The sequence below is a fragment of the Hypanus sabinus genome, chromosome 3 (genome assembly GCF_030144855.1).
Source record: "Hypanus sabinus isolate sHypSab1 chromosome 3, sHypSab1.hap1, whole genome shotgun sequence".
Classification (NCBI taxonomy): Eukaryota; Metazoa; Chordata; class Chondrichthyes; order Myliobatiformes; family Dasyatidae; genus Hypanus; species Hypanus sabinus.
Genome location: NC_082708.1, coordinates 2251860 through 2275528, shown reverse-complemented (window position 1 = coordinate 2275528; position 23669 = coordinate 2251860). Strand labels below are relative to the sequence as shown.

At 43.7% G+C, this 23669-nt stretch overlaps 1 protein-coding gene across 1 annotated transcript in view; it reads left to right on the top strand.

Moving 5' to 3' along the window:
- LOC132390970 (F-box/WD repeat-containing protein 7-like) overlaps positions 1-23669 on the top strand; it is a 306269-nt gene that overhangs the window by 3757 nt on the left and 278843 nt on the right. Inside the window, exon 2 of the mRNA XM_059963517.1 lies at positions 8254-8406. Coding sequence (XP_059819500.1) covers positions 8254-8406 — 153 coding nt within the window. The remainder of the gene's footprint in view (positions 1-8253; positions 8407-23669) is intronic.

Here is a 23669-nt window from a genome sequence, read left to right as displayed (position 1 = left end):
GGGTCTTGCTGGGATTTGAAGACCTGAGTTATATGGAAAGGTTGAATAGGTTAGGACTTTACTCCCTAAACTGTAGGAGAATGAGTGGAGATTTGATGATTTTGAAGTTAAATATGATAAATTCATGCAGGCTTTTTCCCCTGAGGATATGGGTGAAAGGTCTCAGAGGATGATGATGAGAATATGGAGCGAGTTGCCGCCACAAGTGTATTTAATTTCAGTATTTAAGTGATGAATGGGAGGTGTATGGAGAGCAATGGTTTAGGTGAGGGTTGATGGGAGTAGGCAGATTAATAGTTCAGCGTGGACCAGATATTTCAAAATGTCTTTCTGTGATGCAGGCAAGTAACATGTTGGGCGTCAAAACAGGAGGATTTGGGTAGAAGAGAAATGTTCTACAGTCTTGGTAGACTTATAGAGTCCTTTGAAATGACACTTTGTGTACTGTGTGCCCACTGAAGAAGGGACAGTCTTGTTGTGAGTTCTTTGAAGGTTTGCTCGGTTGACTCCTGGGATGGTGAGGCATGACCTCTAAATGAGGTGGCATTGTGTTTGTATTCACTGGAATTTTCAAAAAACAAGATGTTGCAAAACTGACAGGGCAAGACGGGCCAGATGTGAGGAGAATGCTTCTCCAAGAATGTAATGTCTTGAATGGGTTACAAGACACGTGATTAAAGATGGTGGTGAAGAGATATTTTTTGACTTGGAGGCTGAACTGGGGAATTTTTTTCCCACAAAGATTTGAGGGGCCCAGCTGCTAATTTTGTGAAGTAGGATGTTAAGATGAATATGAATGTGGAGTTGAGGCTGAGGATCAGCCGTGATCATATTTAGCAGTGAGCATGCTTGGAAGGGCCAACAGCCAGCTCTTTTTATTTCACCTCTGCATACGGTGGCTTTTTTAAACTTGTTTCTGTGACACAGGGGTGTGGTCAAGCTTGTCAACACAAGGTATGGGTATTTGTATAAATACTGGCATCAGAATTGTCTTCATTAGTACTGACGTAAGTCGTGAAATGTGTTGTTTTATGGCAGCAGTACAGTGCAGTGAAAAAATATAATAAATTACAATAATGTATAAAATTAAGTAAGCAGTAGGTAATGTTTTTGAGTTAATTATTAGAGAGATCTCCGTCAGTCAGAGTTGATCATGGGTGTTGCATCCTAGCTGTCTCGATGAGCAAGCCAAGGCAGTACAATGTGGAGAGCAAGCTGTTGTCTCCATCTCTATGCATGCCTTGCCTTGCCTTGCCTTGCACCCTTAGCTCCTGGTGGAGTCGTCAGGGCGCCGTTGTGACAAGCTTTGCACCAGTCTGTTCCATCTGTCGCGGTTATGTGCCAGAGCCTGGGTCACCGCAAACTTTTTCCCTGTCCACTCTTTAATGTTGTCTGTCCATCCTTTCCTCTGTCTGCCTCTCCTTTTCCCCTCCACAGTTCCTTGTAGAGAGGGAGGATAGGTGAAAGAGAAGGGACGAGCTCAGATCGAAGGTTTGAGATGTATCTATTTTAACGCAAGGAGTGTTGTGAACAAAGCAGGTGAGCTTAGAGCATGGATCAATACTTGGAGATATGATGTGGTGGCTATTACAGAGACTTGGATGGCTCAGGGACAGGATTGGTTACTTCAAGTGATAGGTTTTAGATGTTTCAGAAAGGACAGGAAGGGAGGAAAAAGAGGTGGGGGCGTAACACTGTTGATCAGAGATAGTGTTACAGCTGCAGAAAAGGTGGACACCATGGAGGGATTGTCTATGGAGTCTTTGTGGGTGGAGGTTAGGAACAGGAACGGGTCAATAACTTTACTGAGTGTTTTTTATAGGCCGGCTAATAGTAACAGGGATATCGAGGAGCAGATAGGGGCAACAGATCCTGGGAAGGTGTAATAATAACAAAGTTGTTGTGATGGGAGATTTTAATTTCCCAAATATTGATTGGCATCTCCCTAGAGCAAGGGTTTTAGATGTGGTGGAGTTTGTTAGGTGTGTTCAGGAAGGTTTCTTGACACAATATGTAGATAAGACTTCAAGAGGAGAGGCAGTACTTTATTTGGTATTGGGAAATGAACCTGGTCAGTTGTCGGGTCTCTCAGTGGGAGAGCATTTTGGAGATGGTGATCAGAATTCTATCTCCTTTACAATAGCATTGGAGAGCGATAGGAACAGACAAGTTAGAAAAGTGTTTAATTGGATTAAGGGGAAATATGAGGCTATCAGGCAGGAAATTGGAAGCTTAAATTGGAAACAGATGTTCTCTGGGAAAAGTACAGAAGAAATGTGGCAAATATTCAGGGGATATTTGTGTAGAGATCTGTACAGGTATGTTCCAATGAGACAGGGAAGTTATGGTAGGGTACAGGAACTGTGGTGTACAAAGACTGTAATAAATCTAGTCAAGAAGAAAAGAAAAGGTTACAAAAGGTTCAGAGCTAGGTAATGTTAGAGGTCTAGAAGATGAGGCTAACAGGAAGGAGCTTAAGAAGGAAATTGGGAGAGCCAGAAGGGGCCATGAGAAGGCCTTGGTGGGCAGAATTAAGGAAAACCCCAAGGCATTCAAAAAGTATATGAAGAACAAGTGGATAAGACATGAAAGAATCGGACCTATTAAATGTGACATTGGGCAAGTGTGTATGGAACCGGAGGAAATAACAGAGGTACTTAATGAATACTTCAGTATTCACTATGGAAAAGGAACTTAGTGATTGTAGTGATGACTTGTAGCAGACTGAAAAGCTGGAACATGTAGATATTAAGAAAGAGGATGTGCTGGAGCTTTTGGAAAGCATCCAGTTGGATAAGTTGCCAGGACTGGACAAAATGTACCCCAGGCTACTGTGGGAGACGAGGGAGGAAATTGCTGACCCTCTGGCGATGATCTTTGCATCATCAATGGGGAAAGGAGAGGTTCCAGAGGACTGGAGGGTTGTGAACGTTGTTCCTTTATTTAAAAAAGGGAGGTAGAGATAGACCTGGAAATTATAAACCAGTGAGTCTTACCTCAGTGGTTGGTAAGTTGATGGAGAAGATCCTGAGAGGCAGCATTTTTGAACATTTGGAGAGGTGTAATATGATTAGGAGTAGTCAGCATGGTTTTATCAAGGGCAGGTTGTGTCTTACTAGCCTGATTGAATTTTTTGAGGATGTGGCTGAACACATTGATGAAGGGAGAGCAGTAGATGTAGTGTATATGGAGTTCATCAAGGCATTTGATAAGGTACCTCATGCAAGGCTTATTGAGAAAGTAAGGAGGCATGGGATCCAAGGGGACATTGCTTTGTGGATCCAGAACTAGCTTTCCCACAGAAGGCAAAGAGTGGTTGTGGACAGATCATATTCCGCATGGAGGTCAGTCACCAGTGGAGTGCCTCAGGGATCTGTTCTGGGACCCTTAATCTTGATTTTTATAAATGACCTGGATGAGGAAGTTTAGGGATGGGTTAGTAAGTTTGCTGATGACACAAAGGTTGGAGGTGTTGTGGATAGTGTGGAGGGCTGTCAGAGGTTACAGTGGGACATTAACCGGATGCAAAACTGGGCTGAGAAGAGGCAGCTGTAGTTCAACCCAGATAAGTGAAGTGGTTCATTTTGGTAGATCAAATATAATGGCAGAATATAATAATTGTAAGACTCTTGGCAGTGTGAAAGATCAGAGGGATCTTGGGGTCTGAGTCCATATGATGCTCAAAGCAGCTGCACAGGTTGACTCTGTGGTTAAGAAGGCGTATGGTGTATTGGCCTTCATCAGTCATGGAATTGAATTTAGGAGCCGAGAGGTAATGTTGCTGCTAAATAGGACCCTGGTCAAACCCCACTTGAAGTACTGTGGTCAGTTCTGGTCGCCTCACTACAGGAAGGATGTGGAAACCATAGAAAGGGTGCAGAGGAGATTTACGAGGATGTTGCCTGGATTGGGGAGCATGCCTTATAAAAATAGGTTGAGTGAACTCAACCTTTTCTCCTTGGAGCGAAGGAGGATGAGAGGTGACCTGATAGAGGTGTACAAGATGATGGGAGGCATTGATCATGTAGATAGTCAGATGCTTTTTCCCAGGGCTGAAATGGTTGCCACAAGAAGACACAGGTATAAGGTGCTGGGGCGTAGGTACAGAGAAGATGTCAGGGGTAAATTTTTTACTCAGTGGTGAGTGCGTGGAATGGGCTGCTGGCAGTGGAGGTGGATAGAGTCTTTTAAGAGGCTTTTAGATAGGTACATGGAGCTTAGTAAAATAGAGGGCTATGGGTAAGCCTAGTAATTTCTAAGGTAGGGACGTGTTCAGCACAATTTTGTGGACTGAAAGACCTGTATTGTGCTGTAGGTTTTCTATGTTTCTGTGTTTTAACGGTCTTTGCAAGGCCACTGGATTTTGCTATGTGGCCGTACCATCTCAGCTTCACTGTTGTGAAAAGGTCTTCATGAGGGTCAACGTGGTGCTGGATGGTCTTGTGGACCTGCTCGTTTGTGATGTGGTTCAATGCCTGTATCTTCCTCTGTAGCTCTGTTGTAAGGGTCCATGTTTCACATGTGTACTGGAAGATTGAGAATACCACTGCACTGATTTTGTACTTCATGGTGATGTTGCTGTCCCTCCATATTGTCTTGAGTTTGGATAGTGCAGTCATTTTCTGTGCAGTTCTTGTCAGGACTTCTGGTCTTGATCCTTCATCACTGATGATTGCTCCCAAGTATTTGAGCTGCTGCACTGTCTCACGTTTCTGACCATCTACTGAGATGTCTGTTGTGATGGCACCATTGGCATTTGCCATGAGTTGGTTTTCTCAGACTTTCCAGACTTTGTGCAGGCTCTGTCAAGATGGCTGACCAGGTTGGTTCATCCTCTTTTCCTGCAAGTCCATCATTGTCAGCAAATCTTAGGTTTGTGATGTTCCTCCCTCTGAGGCTGACTGTGCCCACATGATCTTCAAGGGCATCACTTATGATCTGTTCCAGGAAGATGTTAAAGAGAATGGGGGAGAGGAGGCAGCTCTGATGTACTCCTACGGAGGTATGGAACCACTCCCCAGTGGTGCCTTGAGCGAGTACTGCACTGGCTGCCTTGGTGTAAAGCTGATGGATTGTATGAATAATCTTCTGCCCCATGTTGAATTTCTTCATGGTGGCCCATAAGGCATCATGCCAGACTCTGTCAGATGCCTTCTTGAACCCTATGAAGACATGGTAGAACACTCACTGCTGCTGAAGGTGTTTTTCACAGAGGGTGCAGAGGTTGAAAATCTGCTCAGTAGTGATTCTGCCCTTACAGAAGCCTGCTTGTTCCTCAGCAATGGTGTCTTCTTCCTGAGGTCTCAATCTGTTCAGGATGATTCTGAGCATTACCTTGCTTTCATGGCTGATCAAACCTATGGTACGGTAATTCTGGCAAAGTTGGGGATTGCCTTTCTTGGGAAGCACAATGATCAGCTATTCACCTGTCTGCCAGATCTTATTGCAGATGGTGGTATGCATGTCTATCATGGCCTCTCCTCCATGCTTCTGCAGTTCAGCGGGGATATTGTCAACTCCTGCTGACTTTCCGCATTTCAGTGATCGTATTGCAGCTTCAGCTTCTTCACGCATGATTGGATAGTCATCCTCATTGGAAGATTCCTGTACATTCAGCATGCTTGGATCCCCTTTGCTCTGGTAGTTGTACAGTTCTGAACAGTACTCTGTCCACCTTTCCATTATTTTTTTTTCTTCTGTGAGACTTACGCCATTTTTGTCTTGGATGATGTTCACTTTGGCTTGTTTTTCTTTGGTAAGATCTTACACCAGTTGGAATGCCTTCTTTGTGTTGTTGGAGAGGGTGTCGTCAATGTCCGCATATTGTTCGGCTATCCATCTTTGCTTTTCTTCCTTCATTTCCCTCCTGATTTCCTTGTTGATTTTCCTGTATTCTGTTCTTCCCTCTGCTGTGTTTTTATCTTTCTTTAATTCTCTTCTTGTGTCACACATGTCCAGTATCTTGTTAGTGACCCATGGTTTAGACTTGCGACGGCTTTTCCCCAGAATCTTGCTTGCTGTTTCCGTCATCGCTGTGTTAAAGTTATTTGTGGTGGTCTCCAGGTCTTCATCAAGGAGGAGTATTGGTGCAAACTTCCTCTCAATTGCTTCCTGAAATTCTTCAGAGGTGGCAGGGTCTTTCAGCTTTTTAAGGTCGAATCTCAGCCGGCTGTTTTTTGGCCTGTTGATTCTCCTCAAGCGCACTCTGATGTTCATCATGACATGGTCATGGTCACTGCCCAGGTCTGCTCCTGGGAATGTTCTGGTCTTCAGTCTGTTCACACCAAATTTGTGCTGTCTTTGCACCAAGATGTAGTCAGTCTGGTGATGTTGACCATTGGGGGCATGCCAGGTCCATCTTTGGGATGCTTTGTGCTCCCCAAATGAACTGGCAAATTCCAGCAGACGTAGTCCCCTCCCATTGGAGGTGTAAGATAGGGCTGATAAGACTCCCCTCCATCATCTTGTGCGTTTCTGCCCACCTTGGCATTCCAGTCAGCCTGAATGATCAAAGTATATTTTTTTTGTCCACCTTGTCGATGACATCTTGTAGTTTCTTACTGAAGTCTTCAATGTGTTCATTGTCATAGTCTGTTGTTGGGGCGTAGACTTGTGCCACTGTGATGTTGAATAGCTTTACTCGCAGGCGGATGGTCATGAGCCCGCTTGACACTGTCTGACATCCTTGGACAGCGTTCTTAATGGATTTGTTGACTAGGAACCCTATGCCATTTTCATGTATGTTCTCTTCTCCGTTGTAATAGTGTACATGTCCTTCCTCAGTATGCACTTCTCCAGTGTTTTCCGTCTGGCTTCACAGAGCCCGAGGAGGTGCCAGTTGTATCTTTCCATCTTGTGTGAGTTCCTTGAGTTTCCTTGCTTAGTTCAGTGTTCTTACATTCCATGTGGTGATTGTGATGTTCTCTCTGCCATAGATCTTCTGTATCGAATCACCAGTAGCACATTTATTGCATCTGCCCTCGTGTGAGAGGTAACCCGAGCTGTGACCGATCCAGTGCGAAGTTGCTTTTTGGTGATTGCTCATCATGCGGCATGTCTCTCCATCCCTCTCCAGGTTTGACCACGGCCGATTTCCTCCAACTAGGTGGTTTGCTTTGGTCGTGAACACGTAGCCGTTATAATTCACCTAAGAACCATTCAGCCCCGGCTGGTGACTTCATCATGGAAGTCATTGGCCAGTGGTGCCGTGTTAACACCACCCCCTCACGTGGTTTAGACTACCAGCTGAAGCAGTTTACTGGGGTATGGCGCTTGGAGTCAACACGTGAGAGATTTAGGAGATGGATGAGGACCGGTGATGCCCGTCCACCCTGTCTGGTAGGGAGCAGCATGCCAGACATCAAAGGTACTACCTTTATCCAGAGCCTGACAAAGGGTCTCGTTGACTGCTTGTTTCCACAGATGCTGCCCAACCTGCTGAGTTCCTCCAGTGTGTTGTGCATGTTGCTTTGACCCTAGCATCTGCAGTGTATTTTGTGCCCCTATACACCCCTTGCATCTGATACACCAAAAGAAACAGCAGAGAGTTGCCAAGAGGTATTGAACTCAATGTAGGACTGACTTAGGGACTCCAGCTCTGGATATTTTCCTTGGGGTGTACTCCCAAATCCTTCCCCATGAGGAGTATAGCCACAAGGCGGCGGAGGCTTGAGATCAGTTTTCCGACTGGATGAGTTTGCTAAGCATGGCTGACCAGGCTTAGTGGCTTAGTCACACATGAAAGTCAGGAGCTGGACATGGTTGTCTGAGGCTATTTGAGGCGCACACCATTGGGAGCATTGAATAGGTAGTGGAAGCTTTCCCCATTACCACCTCTGGTTATAACAACCTTACAGAACCTATGGATTCATAGTCTGTTCAGAATTCTGAATGGAGAAGGGCAGAAGCTGTTCCTAAAATATTGAATGTGTTTCTTCAGGCCCCTGTACCTTCTCACTGATGAGGGGCTTTCACTAATGATAATGAGAAGGGCTTATGTCCGGAGTTATGACAATGAGAAGAGAGCATGTCCTGGGTGCTGAGGGTCCTTCACTGATAATGTGAAGAGAACATGTCCTGGGTGGTAAGGATCCTTCATCAGGGAAACAAGATTAGGCATGAAATATCACTGACCACACTCAGACTTGCTTTATTTTCTTCCTCCAAATTTTTAACCATCCTCCCTCCTACCTCTGCACCCATCCTCTCTCCCACCCTTATCCTCCTCCCCTCCCCCCAAAAAAACCCCCACAGGAATTGAAAGGTTTCTCGTCGCTGGATGATCTTCTGGACATCAAAGGCATCACGTGCCACTTTCTGGAGAGGAATGGCAACCTGCTGTTCTGCCAGAAGAATAAAGAGAGCACAGAGACCAGCATGGAAGGCCTGTTGAGCAGCTCCAACAGTGTAAGTCAATGCACTACTGTACATGGAAATGGAAAAAAGATAATTTGATCAAGTGCTTGTTCTGTATGGGAACCAGGAACTATGGGCAACAATAGCCTGCTTTATTATAAATCTTTACCATTTGTACACTGTAGTGATAATTATTATTAAAATGCTTGGTTGCTTTGTCAGTTTTGAGTGTCTTTTGGGCTAAAATTAATGACATTTCTCTCTCCTTACTCCATTGACCTATTAATTCTACCACTGCTTTATTATTTCTTGTCAGTCGTTTTGTGTACAGCCTAGTGTCAATTTATGGGTGTACAATCCAGTTATTTATATTTGCTTTTACATTATTGTGTTGGTTATCTTTTGTTGTTATGCTGCATTGGATCCAGAGTACAGTTATTTCATTCTCCTGTACACTTGTGTACAGGAAATGACTTTAATCAATCTTGACTTGGTAACTTCCTCAATTTCTATAATTGTTCCTGTTATCTACAGCCTGAATTTTAGTCTCTGAAGGTCTTTAAGGTCGTAAAGTCCTTGACTCCAGACTAAGTTCATTCAATCTTTTCTTGAACTTACTTGGCTTTCTCTCTAACAAGAGCCTGTACTGTGCTAAGTCTCCTGACTTAGTGTTGATTTTGCTTGATTTGATCTGGTACATTAATTGCAAAAGTTGTTGTTGCTGAAAGCACCTGGGCATCAGGAGTGAAGCTTGAGTAGGGGGGAATGCCCCTAGCTTGTGCTGGCTGCACTCAGAGGCCACTCCTGTACCTAATAAAGTAACCACTGCGTTCATGTCTGTGATCCTCTGCAGCTGTAGCCCATCAGAGATGCTCTTCTGCGCACCGCTGTTGTAATGCGTGGTAATTTGAGTTACTGTTGCTTTCTTGTCAGCTTGAACCACTTTGGCCTTTCTCCTCTGACCTCTGTTATTAACAAGGTGTTTTTGTCCACAGAACTGGATGTGTTTCTGTTTTTTTGCCTTTGGCTCTGTTCTCTGTAAACTAGACATTGTTGTATTTGAAAACGCCAGGAGATCAGCAGTTTCTGAGATAAGCAAACATCCCCATCTGGCACCAGCAATTATTCTGCTGTCAAAATCAACTAGATCATGGCTCTCCCCCATTCTGACATATGGTTTGAACAACAACTTCATGCATTGAGTTGCTGCCACATGGTTGGCTGATTAGGTATTTGCATTAATGAGTAGGAGTACCAAATAAACAGGGCGTTGAGTGAATGTGTGCACTTGATGGTTCCATTCCACTGCTCAATCCAGAAACTTAAAAATAAGAATGACTAAGCTGTGGGGCAAATTGATATACACTGGCTTGTGGTTAATTGGGCCATCAGTAAATTAGGGCAACCATTTATTTGGGAAAACACTTGAAGATCAAAAACTAATCAAAAGTAAATGGAATTACCTTTGTTTCATTAATTTGGGGCTCTGTTGCTTAATTGGGACAAGAGACTTACTGAACTGTTTCTAACTAGCATCAGTTTTGTGCACATCATGTGGCCATTAACAGTGCAATATGCTTAGTGTGAACAGTTCTAAGTACTGTCAGTTGGGTGTATTTGTGTTCAAAAAGCAGTCATTTTTGTCACTAATAGTTGGCAAAATATAAGCAGGAAGTCAATTCAGAAGTGTTCTACTCACTGCCGTTTCAAGCATTCAGGCTTAGGAACTCTGAAGAATTTGAAGGTATTGACAATCTTGAATGTGAAAATGAAGATTAGAGGATGCAGTTGTCAGAAACATTGTATGAAGACAATCCATTATCTACATTAGGCACTGATTTAATTCATTTACAGTCAATCAAAATAAAACAGTTCTGTACACTGGATGAGTTGTTCTGACTGTTAGGAACCAATAGTTTTGCAGTACTGTAGTAGTATTTGTGTTCCATTTTATATATTTCATTTATATACATGCTTTGCATTCATGGATTCTGTTAATAAGTTTGAGAATGGTTTATTATACTGTTACACTTTTGCTCATTTTCGTACCTACTGTAAATTAGGAAGATAGATAGTTTGTCCATAAGATCTCCAAAAATGCCAATTGTATAACCATATTAAACTGATGCTAAGAGATTCCTGGGATGTATGAAGAGTGGTGGAGTTGGTTTAGCTTCTATTTAAAAGACTGCGAAGCCATCTCATGAAACACACACAAAATGCTGGTGGAAGGCAGCAGGCCAGGCAGCATAGGAAGAAGTACAGTTGACGTTTTGGGCCGAGACCCTTCGTCAGGACTAACTGAAAGAAGAGATAATAAGAGATAACCATCTCATGAAGTCTCTCAAATTTCAGAGTTGTCAAGGATGGAAATAGGTCCTTTGACCCAACCAAGGTGTCTTCTGAACTAGTCCCATCTAACTACATTCGGCCTGTTCTAAACACTTCCTGGTGAACTAACCTCCTTTTACCTACATTTGACCGTTTGTTCTAAACCTTCTGAGTGAGTCCCATCCAACTACATTTGGTTCATTGGAATTTTTTTGAGGATGTAACTATGAAAGCGGACAAGGGAAAGCCAGTGGATGCAGTGTACCTGGACTTTCAGAAAGCCTTTGATAATGTCCCACGTAGGAGATTAGTGGGCAAAATTAGAGCACAAGTATTGTGGTTAGGGTGCTAACATGGATAGAAAATTGGTTGGCAGACAGGAAACCGAGTAGGGACTAACGGGTCCCTTTCAGAATGGCAGGCAGTGACTAGTGGAGTACCGCAAGGCTCAGTGCTGGGACCGCAGCTATTTACAGTATACATTAATGATTTAGATGAAGAGTTTAAAAGTAACATTAGCAAATTTGCAGATGACAGAAAGTTGGGTGGCAGTGTGAAATATGAGGAGGATGTTAGGAGAATGCAGGGTGACTTGGACAGGTTGGGTGAATGGGCAGATGCAGTTTAATGTGGATAAATGTGAAGTTATCCACTTTGGTGGCAAGAACAGGAAGGCAGATTACTATCTGAATGGTGTCAAGTCAGGAAAAGGGGAAGTATAACAAGATCTAGGTGTTCTTGTACATCAGTCACTGAAAGTAAGTATACAGGTACAGCAGGCAGTGAAGAAAGCTAACGGCATGTTGGCCTTCATAACAAGGGGAGTTGAGAATAGGAGGAAAGAGGTCCTTCTGCAGTTGTACAGGGCCCTGGTGAGACCACACCTGGTATATTGTGTTCAGTTTTGGTCTCCAGATTTGAGGAAGGACATTCTTGCTATTGAGGGACTGCAGTGCAGTTTTACGAGGTTAATTCCTGGGATGGCAGGACTGTCATATGTTGAAAGATTGGAGCGACTGGTCTTGTATACACTGGAATTTAGAAGGATGAGAGGGGATCTGATTGAAACATACAAGGGATTGGACATGCTGGAGGCAGGAAACATGTTCTCGATGTTGGGGGAGCCCAGAACCAGAGGCCACAGTTTAAGAATAAGGGGTAGGCCATTTAGAACGGAGTTGAGGCAGAACTCTTTTAGTTGTGGATCTATGGAATGTTCTGCCTCAGAAGGCAGTGGAGGCCAATTCTCTGGATGCTTTCGAGAAAGAGTTAGATAGAGCTCTTAAAAATAGTGGAGTCAAGGGATATGGGGAGAGGGCAGGAACGGGGTACTGATTGTGGATGATCAGCCATGATCACATTGAATGGTGGTGCTGGCTTGAAGGGCCGAATGGCCTACTCCTGCACCTATTGTCTATTGTTCTAAACCTTCTGAGCTAGTCCCATCTAACTGCAGTTGGTCCATATTGTTTCCTGTCCATTCTAATGGGACATGATGGACTTGCTACAGGAAGGTTGTTTCTGATAACTGGGGAGGAAAATGCTTGGGGGTGGGGGAATGGTTGTGTGTGGTGGTCAAGTCTGAGGAAAAGCCATTTAAGACTGAGGTAAGGAGGGTTTCATTCTCCCAGGTGGTGAACCCATTGAATTCTCTACCACAATAAATACAGACAGACATACTTTATTGATCCCAAGGGAAATTGGGTTTCATTACAGCTGCACCAACCAATCATAGTGAAGAAATATAGCAATATAAAACCATAAATAATTAAATAAAAATAAGTTAATCATGCCAAGTGGAAATAAGTTCAGGACCAGCCTATTGGCTCAGGGTGTCTGACACTCCGAGGGAGGAGTTGTAAAGTTTGATGGCCACAGGTAGGAATGACTTCCTATGACGTTCAGTGTTACATCTCGGTGGAATGAATCTCTGGCTGAATGTACTCCTGTGCCTAACCAGTACATTATGGAGTGGATGGGAGTCATTGTCCAAGATGGCATGCAACTTGGACAGCATCCTCTTTTCAGACACCACCGTCAGAGAGTCCAGTTCCACCCCCACAACATCACTGGCCTTATGAATGAATTTGTTCATTCTTTTGGTGTCTGCTACCCTCAGTCTACTGCCCCAGCACACAACAGCAAACGTGATAGCACTGGCCACCACAGACTCGTAGAACATCCTCAGCATCGTCCGGCAGATATTAAAGGACCTCAGTCTCCTCAGGAAATAATTGAGAGGTCAAATAGTATACTACAATTACGTATTGTAGTTCACGGGTAGGCACGGTGGTGAAGGAATTTGGCACATTGGCCTTTAATCAGGGTATTAAGTGTAGCAGTTAGAACAGGGGTGAGCAAACTTTTTGACTTGTGGGCCGCAAAGGGTTCTAAAATTTGACAGGGGGGCCGGACCAGGAGCAGATGGACGGAGTGTTTTGGTAATGCATCTCATAAGAGAAAATAAAATATCATGGGATATGTAGAAAACATGTGCTTTAATTTCAATTGAAAATGAACAAATGCATTACAACAAAATATCTGTCTTTGAAGTCCCATGGTATTTAGCTATTTATTGAAATGACTTTTAAAACACTGAAAATTAAATGAATAAAATACAGCTTTTTTTAATAGTAACAGTTATTATTTTAAAGCACTGAAAATTCTGTTATCCTTCAAGATATTATTATCATCATCACTCTCCTCCTGCCTGTCTTTATTTCAAAAACGGTAGGAGATGCAGGTCTGCTTGTCCTGCTCCTTCTTATTCAATTGTCCCCTGTGCCAAAACTCAACAACGACCAGCAAAAGGAGAACAGTGAGAGCGCGCCAGTATGCGGAGCGCGTTATTTGATCTGGAGCGCATTTTTTATTTTGAGAACGTACGTGCACCTGCGCACTACTCATGTCCATCACTTAACAGAAATGACATGTAACATGTAAGGCTTATTGAAAAAAATATTTTCAAATGCATTTTTTACATAACACAACGAAGAAACTTAATTTTAATTTCAGTGGGAACAGTGTTGTTGGTCTCCCTTTTTAGCCAGCGCATCAAAGTCTGGATTTAGTTTTGTTGTGGCGATTCTCAGGATGGATCTGAGGTGTTGGTCAGTTAACTTGGATCTGTGACTGGCTTTGTTGATGTTCATGACGCTGAACGCCTGTTCACACAAATAGGTCGAGCCGAACAAAGAGTAAAGAGCAAATGTGGAGTAATACGCTGCACCTCAACGAAGGTCAATGTGTAGCGGTGTGCTACATGCAGCGCTAAAATTATGACACGGAGTCGGTAACTGCAGTCGAAGAAAAAAACTTTATTCGAAATCCCCAGCCTCACTTTTAAGCCTCCCTCAACCTGCCCCCCGTGGCGCAGAGGCTCCAAAGCTCTGTGCTCGCAAATCCCCCGAAGGCTAGCTCCCTTAGCCGGAACGCTGGCTAATTGTGAGCCGGTTCGGATGTGCCAGGAAATGGGTCGCCACAAATGTATATAGAGTGCGTCATCTATTGGGCAAACGCCAGAATTGCGGGGAGAAAACGTTAACAAGGTTTATTAATATAATTTCATCAAGTTCTGCGGGCCGGATTAAAAAGCTTAACGGGCCACATATGGCCCGCAGGCCGTGGTTTGCCCATGCCTGAGTTAGAACATTGTATAGCACAATGGTGTGTTCACATCTGGAGTACTGTGCAGTTTTGGTACCCTGTTATAGGAAGGATGTTGCTGGGGCATCAGAAACTGATCAGGAAAGGTTAAATAATTAAACTTTAATCCCTGGAGCACAGGAGAATGAGGGGAGATCTTGTAGAGCTATTCACATTTGAGGAGTGTAGATTGAATGAGTGCTTGCAGGCTTTTTCCCCTTGGGTTGGGTGAGACCGGGGTGAAAGGTGAAATGTTTAAGGGGAATCTGAGGGGGTGCTTCATTCAGGATGGTGTGAGTGTGGAATGAGCTGCCAGCAGGAATGGGAGATGTGAATTCAGTTTTTACATTTCAAAGGAGTTTGGTAAGGTACAGGGATGAAAGTTTCGGAGGGCTGTGGTTGGTTGCAGATAGATTGGACGAGGCAGAAGGTGGGGCTGGCATGGACTAGATGGGCTAAGGGTCTCTTCCTGTGCTGTAGTGCTCTGTGACTGCATAAGTGTAAGGGGTTTCTTCTTTGTTACTGTGTATGTTAATTAAAATGGCTGTTAAAAGTAAGAATGCTGCTTTGTTATGGTAACTGGTGAGAGAATGCTTTCTCTCGCAGCTTGTTTGGGTTATAATTACTGATCACTAGAATTGTATTCATTTGTTAACCAATTGGGATAGATGTTATTCTTTCTTGTGGATCTGTAAGCTAGTGTTGCGCGGGCTTTTGGGGAGTTGGAGGGGAGATTGTGAGGAAGGAGGCCGTGCTGGATGCGCTCTGGTGGACCACCAAGGTTGGTCTCAGGTGGCGGGTTGAGGAGGTTGGAGAAGATCAAATAGTGGACTGAAGACTTTGATAGTTGAGCTCCAACAGTTGTGCATGAATTGACTGAACCCTGATAAGCTTGGTGCCTTTTCTTTCTTTCATATATATTGTATCGCTATTAATGACCTAGTTCTAGTAAGATTTATAAAGTGTATTCTGTAACCGTACACGGTGTGTGGTCTGATATTTTGTGCGAGTTGGTACCAGTGTGCATTTCACAGCATCCACGCATACCGGGAAACATGGTTTGGCAGGTGGACGGATTATCCCCTAGACATGCATCAGCCGACAGTGTGAGTGTTACATAGGGTAATGTAATTGGGAGAAATATACATAATTTCCAACCACCTACACTGAGTTTGGATTTCACTTTAAGAGGCTGGTTTGATGTGAAGTGTTTACATAACTGGTTTAGCACGTTTTTGTGTTTAGGTTGTGGAGTTCAATGAAGTGTTACAGGTTTGGTTAAACATAAAATGTTTCACTTTGTTTTATTTGCGCAAACCTACATTTGTGACCCTGATGCACTAGGATTATTCAGGAGTTATTGAATATGCTGGTGTCATGTACGTGCAACCCTGTAAAAGTATTGGCAACAATAGAACACACCTGGAGTCTGGTTTTGCTGTGAACAAAACGCCATTTTGTTAGTAGCTACGTAATATAGTAAATTAAACCAGGTAAATCAAGAGATAACGGTGTTATGTATATATAGGTGTAAATAAAGTTCCCAAACTTACTCAAGCTCAAATGGCAAGAGTTAGTCTTATGTAAGAAAAGTTCAGTTCAGATGTACAGGTTAATTAATGGGAATTGTTTGTAATCCAAAGGTGAATGTTGTGAGAAGGCAATTACGTCGATATTCCACGACAGCAATATAAAATAACAATAGCAGTCGATTTTATCTCCAAAGTTGTTCCTCTCCACACATGATGTATCACTGACAGTGATCTTCAATGAATATCTTTTCAGCACAAGTGGTACCGCACCCGAATTCAGCTACGGGACATCTCAAAGTGGTGGCCACAGGATACTCAAACAGAATCCACGTATGGATTATCACCAACAGTAGCTTATCAGAAAGGGAACCTCCACCGAGGCAAGGGTTGACACATCGGTAGATTCCACAAGGTTACCCCAATCACACACACCATGTTAGCCACCTATGCAGTTCCATGACATACAAAATAACTCCAAGAGTGATTTGCCAGAGGGGTGAACTACCACACCCAGACATAAGGGTAAACGCGTGGTATTCACAAAGGTTTTCCCCTCACCAGAGAACCCACTCCTGTGGATTAACTCAGTGACAAACAAACTTTCGTATTCAAATGAAAGCAAACTCACCCTCATGAGCTACTTAGAGAGTCCAAACAGTGATCTCTTTGTTACTAGGTTTCTTCTGTTTCAAAACCTTCCTCTCCTCTCTGCAAACTTTCTCTGGTTGCAGAAACTTGTGAGAGTCATTTATCAATACTCTGGATCGATCTCGACTCACATAAAATACTGATCTCTTTTAAAAGCTTACCTTTTACACACCATCAGAGTCTGAGTGCACCAAACAATTGCTCTCCTGATTGGGTCTCAGTGATGGTAAGCCTTTGGAGCTAATGGACCACATGCTGTCTCCTGGGAAATCACCATCCTTTCTTTAATTTTAAAGAACTCTTCATGCAGCAAATGCCTGAGCAAGTTTGCATAGACCTCACTAATGCACCCATGATGGACAATACTGAGCTTGTCAAAATGGTTGACAGTCTACACTCAGCCAAGTGGTGCATCATTCCTCCTCCTCTCTATACCTCAATAAGCTCAGTCAGCAAGGCCCCCGACATAAGGACACCAGTGGCTGCGAAAAAGACAACAACAGTCCTGGGACTTTAGTATGTTCACTTTGGCATGAATGCTAGGAAGTGCTGGCCACCTTGCAGCTTTGACAGCGCCACCGCATTGAGACATCAGAGGTCTGAACACCATGGGTTCCAGCTGCCAGGGTTGTCTTCATTTCATTATGGACACCCTTTCAGGGTGATGTTTCCTGTGTGTGTTCTGGCAACATCACCTATTGATGAGAAGGCAAAGAGCAACAAAACTGCCACAAACAGAGCAAGATCCAGTCTTGTGGGACAAGATGGGTGAAGCAATACTTCATTTGGTGACATTACACATGGGACTTGGTCGGGCTAAAGTGGCTAGACCTCTGCTTGGTGTAGGTTTCCTGTTAGTCGATCTTAAGAACTGCCAGCTTATGAATGTCAAGAATTTTGGGTTGTTAGCTTGCTAACCCATTAAGTTTCCCGCAGTGACTTTGTCAAGTATATGCACCACTGCATGTGAGTTTACTCGATTGCTGGGTGATTTCCAGATCTCACCAAGCCTACATTTTCCACTACAGTTATAAAATATGGGGTTGATCACCATGTTCCCACAACTGGCCAGCCAGTCCGTGTTTGCATATGTAGACTGGACCCAGAAAAGCAGGCAACTGTGAAGGTAGAGTTTGCCAGCATGGAATTCTGAATTGTACGCTGGTTGAAGCGCCTGGGTTTCACCCCTCCATCTGGTTCCTAAGTGCATTAGTGGTTGCCGTCCATGTGGTGATTACTGGCGCCTTAATGACGTCACCATCCCTGATCGTTATCTGGTCCCATACATTCAAGATTTTTCAGCATGTTTAGCTGGAAAGTGAACTTTTTCTAAAATCAGTCTAGTTGGGGGTTGCCATCAGGTGCCTGTGTCATCGGAGGTTATTCCCAAAACAGCTGTGAAAGCTCATTTGGCCTTTTTGAGTTTCTGTGCATATTGTTTGGACTGAAAAATGCAGCAGACTTTCCAACAGCTGAAGGACTCTGTATTAAAAGACTTAAATTTTCTTTTTGTTTACATGGATACATATTGCTAGTGAATCTAAACCTGAATACATCTCATTTCTGCACACTTCAAGTGCTTAAGCCAACCCAGGTTGATTATTAACCCCACTAAATGACATTGGAGTTGTCAACCGTTGGCTTTCTTGGCCATCGCATCTCCGTAGAAGGTGCAGGCTCCTTCCCATCAAAGGATTTCCCACCGTCCCGGAGTTTTTAAAGGCATGGTGGGTTTCTATCGCTGCTTCATTCTGCGAGCTGCTGAACTTAGTGATGCTCTCGGGGACACCCACTCCCAGGGAGAGTAGCAACAGCACTGACTGGAAAACTACAAATCTTACTCTGCTATTTAAGAAGAGTGGGTGACAGCAGAAAGGAAACTATAGACCTGTTAGACTGACATCAGTGGTTGGGAAGTTGTTGGAATCAATTGTTAGGGATGAGATTACAGAGTAACTGGAGGCACATGACAAGATAGACCAATGCCAGCATGGTTTCCTGAAAGGAAAATCCTGCTTGACTAACCTACTGCAATTCTTTGAGGAAATTACAAAGGAGATGTGGTAGATATGGTGTACTTGGATATTCAGAAGGCCTTTGACAAGGTGCCGCACATGAGGCTGCTTAGCAAGATAAGATCTCATGGAATTACAGGGAAGTTACAAGCGTGGGTGGAGCATTGGCTGATCACCAGAAACCAGAGAGTGGGAATAAAGGGATCTTACTCTGGCTGGCTGCAGGTTACCAGTGGAGTTCCACAGGGGTCAGTGTTGGGACTGCAGCTTTTTAATGATGTATGCCAGTGATTTGGACTGTGGTATTAATGGATTTGTGGTTAAATTTGCTGATGATACAAAGATAAGCAGAGGAGCAGGTAGTTGAGGAAACAGAGAGCCTGCAGAAAGTCTTAGATAGTTTAGGGGAATGGGCAAAGAAGAGACAAATGAAATACCATGTTGGAAAGTGTATGGTCATGTACTTTGGTGGAAGAAGTAAATAGGCAGACTATTCTTTAGATGGGGAGAGAATTCAAAATGCAGAGATACAAAGGTACTTGGGAGTCCTTGTGCAGGATACCCTAAAGGTTAACCCTCCAGATTGAGCTGGAGGTGAAGAAGGCAAATGCAATGCTGGCATTCATTTCTAGAGGTATAGAACATAAGAGCAAAGATGTGATGTTCCGGCTCCTTAAGGCACTAGTGAGACTTGGAGTAATGTGTGCAGTTTTGGTCTCCTTATTTTAGAAAGGATATACTGACATTGGAGAGAGTTTAGAGAAGATTCACGAGAATGATTCTAGGAATGAAAGGGTTACCGTATGAGGAACATCTGGCAGCTCTTGGGCTGTATTCCCTGGAGTTCAGGAGAATGAGGGAGGATCTTGTAGAAAATTTCAGAATGTTAAGAGGCCTGAACAGATTGGATATGGCAAAGTTATTTCCCGTGGTAGGGGAGACCACACCAAGAGGTCACAACTTCAGGATTGAAGGACATCCATTTAGAACAGAGATGCAGAGAAATTACTTTAGTCAGGGTGGTAAATCTGTGGAATTTGTTGCCATGAGCGTCTGTGGAGGCCAAGTCAGTGGGTACATTTAAGGCAGGATAGGTAGGTTCTTGATTAGCCAGGGCATCAAAGGGTATTGGGAGAAGGTAGGGGAGTGGGGATGACTTGAAGAATTGGATCAGCTCATGATAGAATGGCGGAGCAGACTCAATGGGCCGAATGGCCTACTTCTGCTATATCTTATGACCTTATAGTACTGACTTCCCACCATTTGTAGACAATTTCTCTTTGGACTGATAAACATTCAGGTCTCTAGGCACTCAGGTCTTTCCATGACAGGAAAAAAGCAAGCCCTAGCAGGCCAGCTCTCCCGTCCATTCTGCTCTCCAATGGACATTAAATTGGACTACATCTGTGGCAACGAAATACTCGGCGGGAGTACAGAAACGGACAGAATCCCAGACGCTGCCATTCAGCTGTTTACTTATGTAACAGATTTTCCCCCGAGCCATCGGACTACCAACCTACTGCCCTCTGCTGTGCCTATTGTTTATTATTTATTGTAATACCTGCACTGTTCTGTGTACTTTATGCAGTCCTAGGTAGGTCTGCAGTCTAGTGTAGTTTTTGTGTTGTTTTACGTAGTTCAGTGTAGTTTTTGTATTGTTCATGTAGCACCATGGTCCTGAAAAATGTCTCATTTTTACTGTGTACTGTACTAGCAGTTATGGTTGAAATGACAATAAAAAGTGACTTGACTTAATTAAAAACACAAAATGCTGGCAGAACTCAGCAGGCCAGACAGCATCTATGGGAGGATTTCCATAGATTTATTTCCAATATTTGCAGATTCACTCTTGCTGACTTGACTTAAAATGCTTTTGTAGCCTTTTCCAGCTTCATCCATCTCTAGCATTCTTCTAAGGTACTCTGAAAGTTATTTTGATCAAGGTATGGTGCACATAAACAGATCTTTCTCAAGAAGAGCAGGTTCTGTCAGTAACTTGACTTTGCGTGTCTTTTTTTTTATATAGGGCAGGGCACCTCCAATTGCATCTCATTGATTGGAACACCTCACTCTAGCTCTTGTAGAAGGTTTTGCCTCAGAGGTTCACATTTTTTTCCAACAAGTACATGTAATGGATCATTTTTCTCAATAAAAAATTGAACAAGTATAAATTTTTTTATTTACCTGTGTTTGCTCTATCTAGTTTCAGGATTTGTGTGAAGATCTGTTCACATTTTAGGTCATATTTATGTAGAAAAATAGAAAATTCTACAGGGTTCACAAACTTTCTAGCACCACTGTGTATTTCCCCTGTATTGTGCACTTAAAGGCAGTACCTTTAAGTACCTTTAAAGGCAGTACCCCTAATCAAGTGCTTGACTGCTCAACTGACATGACCAGGGCATTTTGATTAGACAAGGTCTTTCTGATGTCTCTCTACTGGCACACCTGCTCCCCACACACTCATAGCCATTACAACTGGTGCCTCAGACTTTGCTGTGGGTGCTGTGCATGAACAGCTGGTCAGGAGGCCTGTGGCAGCTGCTCACTTTCAGTTGGCAGTACAGTTTCCATCCCCCCCCCCCCCCAAAAAAAACCCAAAAGTACAGCATGTTTGACTATGAGCTTCTTGGTCTCTATCTGGCTGTTCACCATTTTTGTTTTCCTCTAGAGGGACCATTTCACAACGGTCATTGACCACAAACTTGCATGAGATGGCTAAAATATCAGACCCTTGGTCTGCATGGCAGCAGTGCCACCTGGCCTACATATACATGTTCACAATGGATATGCAACATATCAAGGGGAAAGATAATTCTGTGGCTGATTGCCTCTTGTTATCAGCTGTTGAAGCTGTACACATTGGGTTGATTAAGCTAGCATGGCAGCTGAACATGTTATTGACCAAGAGGTCCAGGCTTACTGAGCAGCAGTCACAGGCCTGTAGTTGCCTGACATTAAGTTCAGGGAAGCTGGGGTTTCTCTCCTGTATGATGTCTCAACTGGCTGCCCTTGCCCCATTGTACCCTCAAACTGGAGACTGACTGCATAAATGGTGTCTGGCATCAGAGCTGGAAGGCCTCACAGAAACTAGTTGCACTAAAGTTTGTTTGGCACAGCCTTAGAAAGTACTTTGATGATTGGACTGCAGCTTGTGTGGAGTGCCAGCAGGCACAAATTAACTGACACATTCAGGCACCATTGGCACCATTTGAGGTCTTTGAGTGACCATTTTGACCTTTTTAATATAGACCTTGTTAGTCTGCGCTCTCCCTCCTCTTCCTCTCGATAGTTTCATGCACCTTACCATGGTGGACTATCTTTCTAGCATTGGCCACAGACATGGTTTAGGCTTTCATCAGCACGGTTTGGGTGCCTCAGTTTGGCACCCTATCTGATATTTCCTCTTTCTGTAGTCCTCAATTCATTTCAGACTTCTGCATGTGATGGTCCAGAACCTCAGTGTTAATTAGGATACATGGCATATCACCTGTTGTAGTCCAGTGGCCTATGTGAATGGTTTCAGTGTTCCTTAAAGGGTGATCTGAGGGCTCCCTTTATGATTGGCTCCCATGAGTTCTGCTAGGGCTCAGAACTGCTCCAAAAGAGGACCTGTAGTTGTCTGTGGCAGAGTGGGCAGCCATTATGAGTGCCAGTTGATTTCATTTCTGATGCCATGAACCCCTGGTTGACCACACAACAGCGTTGCACCTTCCTCAGTAAATTCAATTTCGTTTTACCTATTTCTTACCTTCCATACAACACTCTTGGGTTCCTGTTGACCTCCATTCCATCTTGTTTTTGTCTGCTGTGAAACACACCAACATTCCCTTATGCCCCCTTACAACAGCCTGTTCTGCATTTTGGAATGAGGAGAAAAACACTTTTATCAGAGATAAGAGGGGTAAACCTGAATGTATTTTGGTAGATCCGACCCACCAAGATTTGGAGTATTCTGCTGCATTGACCCTGGTGTCACAACATGACCATGAGCATGTCAACACTCCTCCAGACAAGTCAAATGCCCCTGTGGTTCCTTCATCCATGGATTGCAGGCCCCAAGCCTTGTGGCAAGTCTGAGCTTCAGAAAAGCTCACAATGCAGGTTTTAGTGAATTCTTTGCGGGGGGGGGGGGGGTCTCTAGGGTAACGTACATTTGCAAGAAGTAGTCTGGGAACCCTTTGCAGTTGCTTGATTTTCTGCATTAATTACTCAATCTGGTTTGATCTTCCTCTTAATCATAATTATTGACCAGCCAATCTGCCTAAACAAATAATACAAACTACTTCTGGTCAATACTATGTACACCATTTGAACAATCTCATTCGAGGTTCAAAGTAAGTAGGTGAACCTTCTGCTAAAGCTTTTTGGTGTCATATGTTCCAATCAATGAGATGTGATTGGAACTGTGGGTTGTGGAGGTACCCTGCCTTACAGAAACAAAAATCCACAAAGTCAGGTTACTGACAGAGCCTGCTCTTCTCAAGAAAGATCTATTTATGTGCACCATGTCTTGATCAAACCAACATTCAGAGGACCTTAGAAGAATGATAGAGATAAATGAAGTTGGAAATATTTAGAGCATTGGCTGATTGGTAGGAGACAGCGAGTGGGAATAAATGGATCAGATTTTGGTTGGATGCTGGAAACTAGAGGTGTTCCGCAGGGGTCGGTATTGGGGCGATTTCTTTTTATGCTGTATATTAGTGGTCGCCAACCCGTCGATTGCAATCGACTGATTGATCTTTGAGACTTCCCCAGTAGATCCTGAAAAAAAAGAAAAAAAATACACAAATACAGTTGAGAGATTGTTTCCGGATTGCGGGGTTTTAGTTCCGTTCTTTCTGCCTAGTGCACATGCATGTAGCTCTCCCGCACTACACAGTGTAATTCAGTGGTCCCCAACCACTGGGCTGCGAGGAACCAATATGAGTCAGCTGCACCTTTCCTCATTCCCTGTCACGCCCATTTTTGAACTTGAACTTGCATGCGAGGTCACCAGTCGCCTAAATACAGTGACACCCTCGTGCCAGGGATCACTGGTTGGCCTTGGGGAACCGGCCAGCGGGAAGTGCCATCGCTACTGGCCTGGAGCACGGACAGATGGGCACAACCTTGAACCTGTTCAACACACTGAATGTTC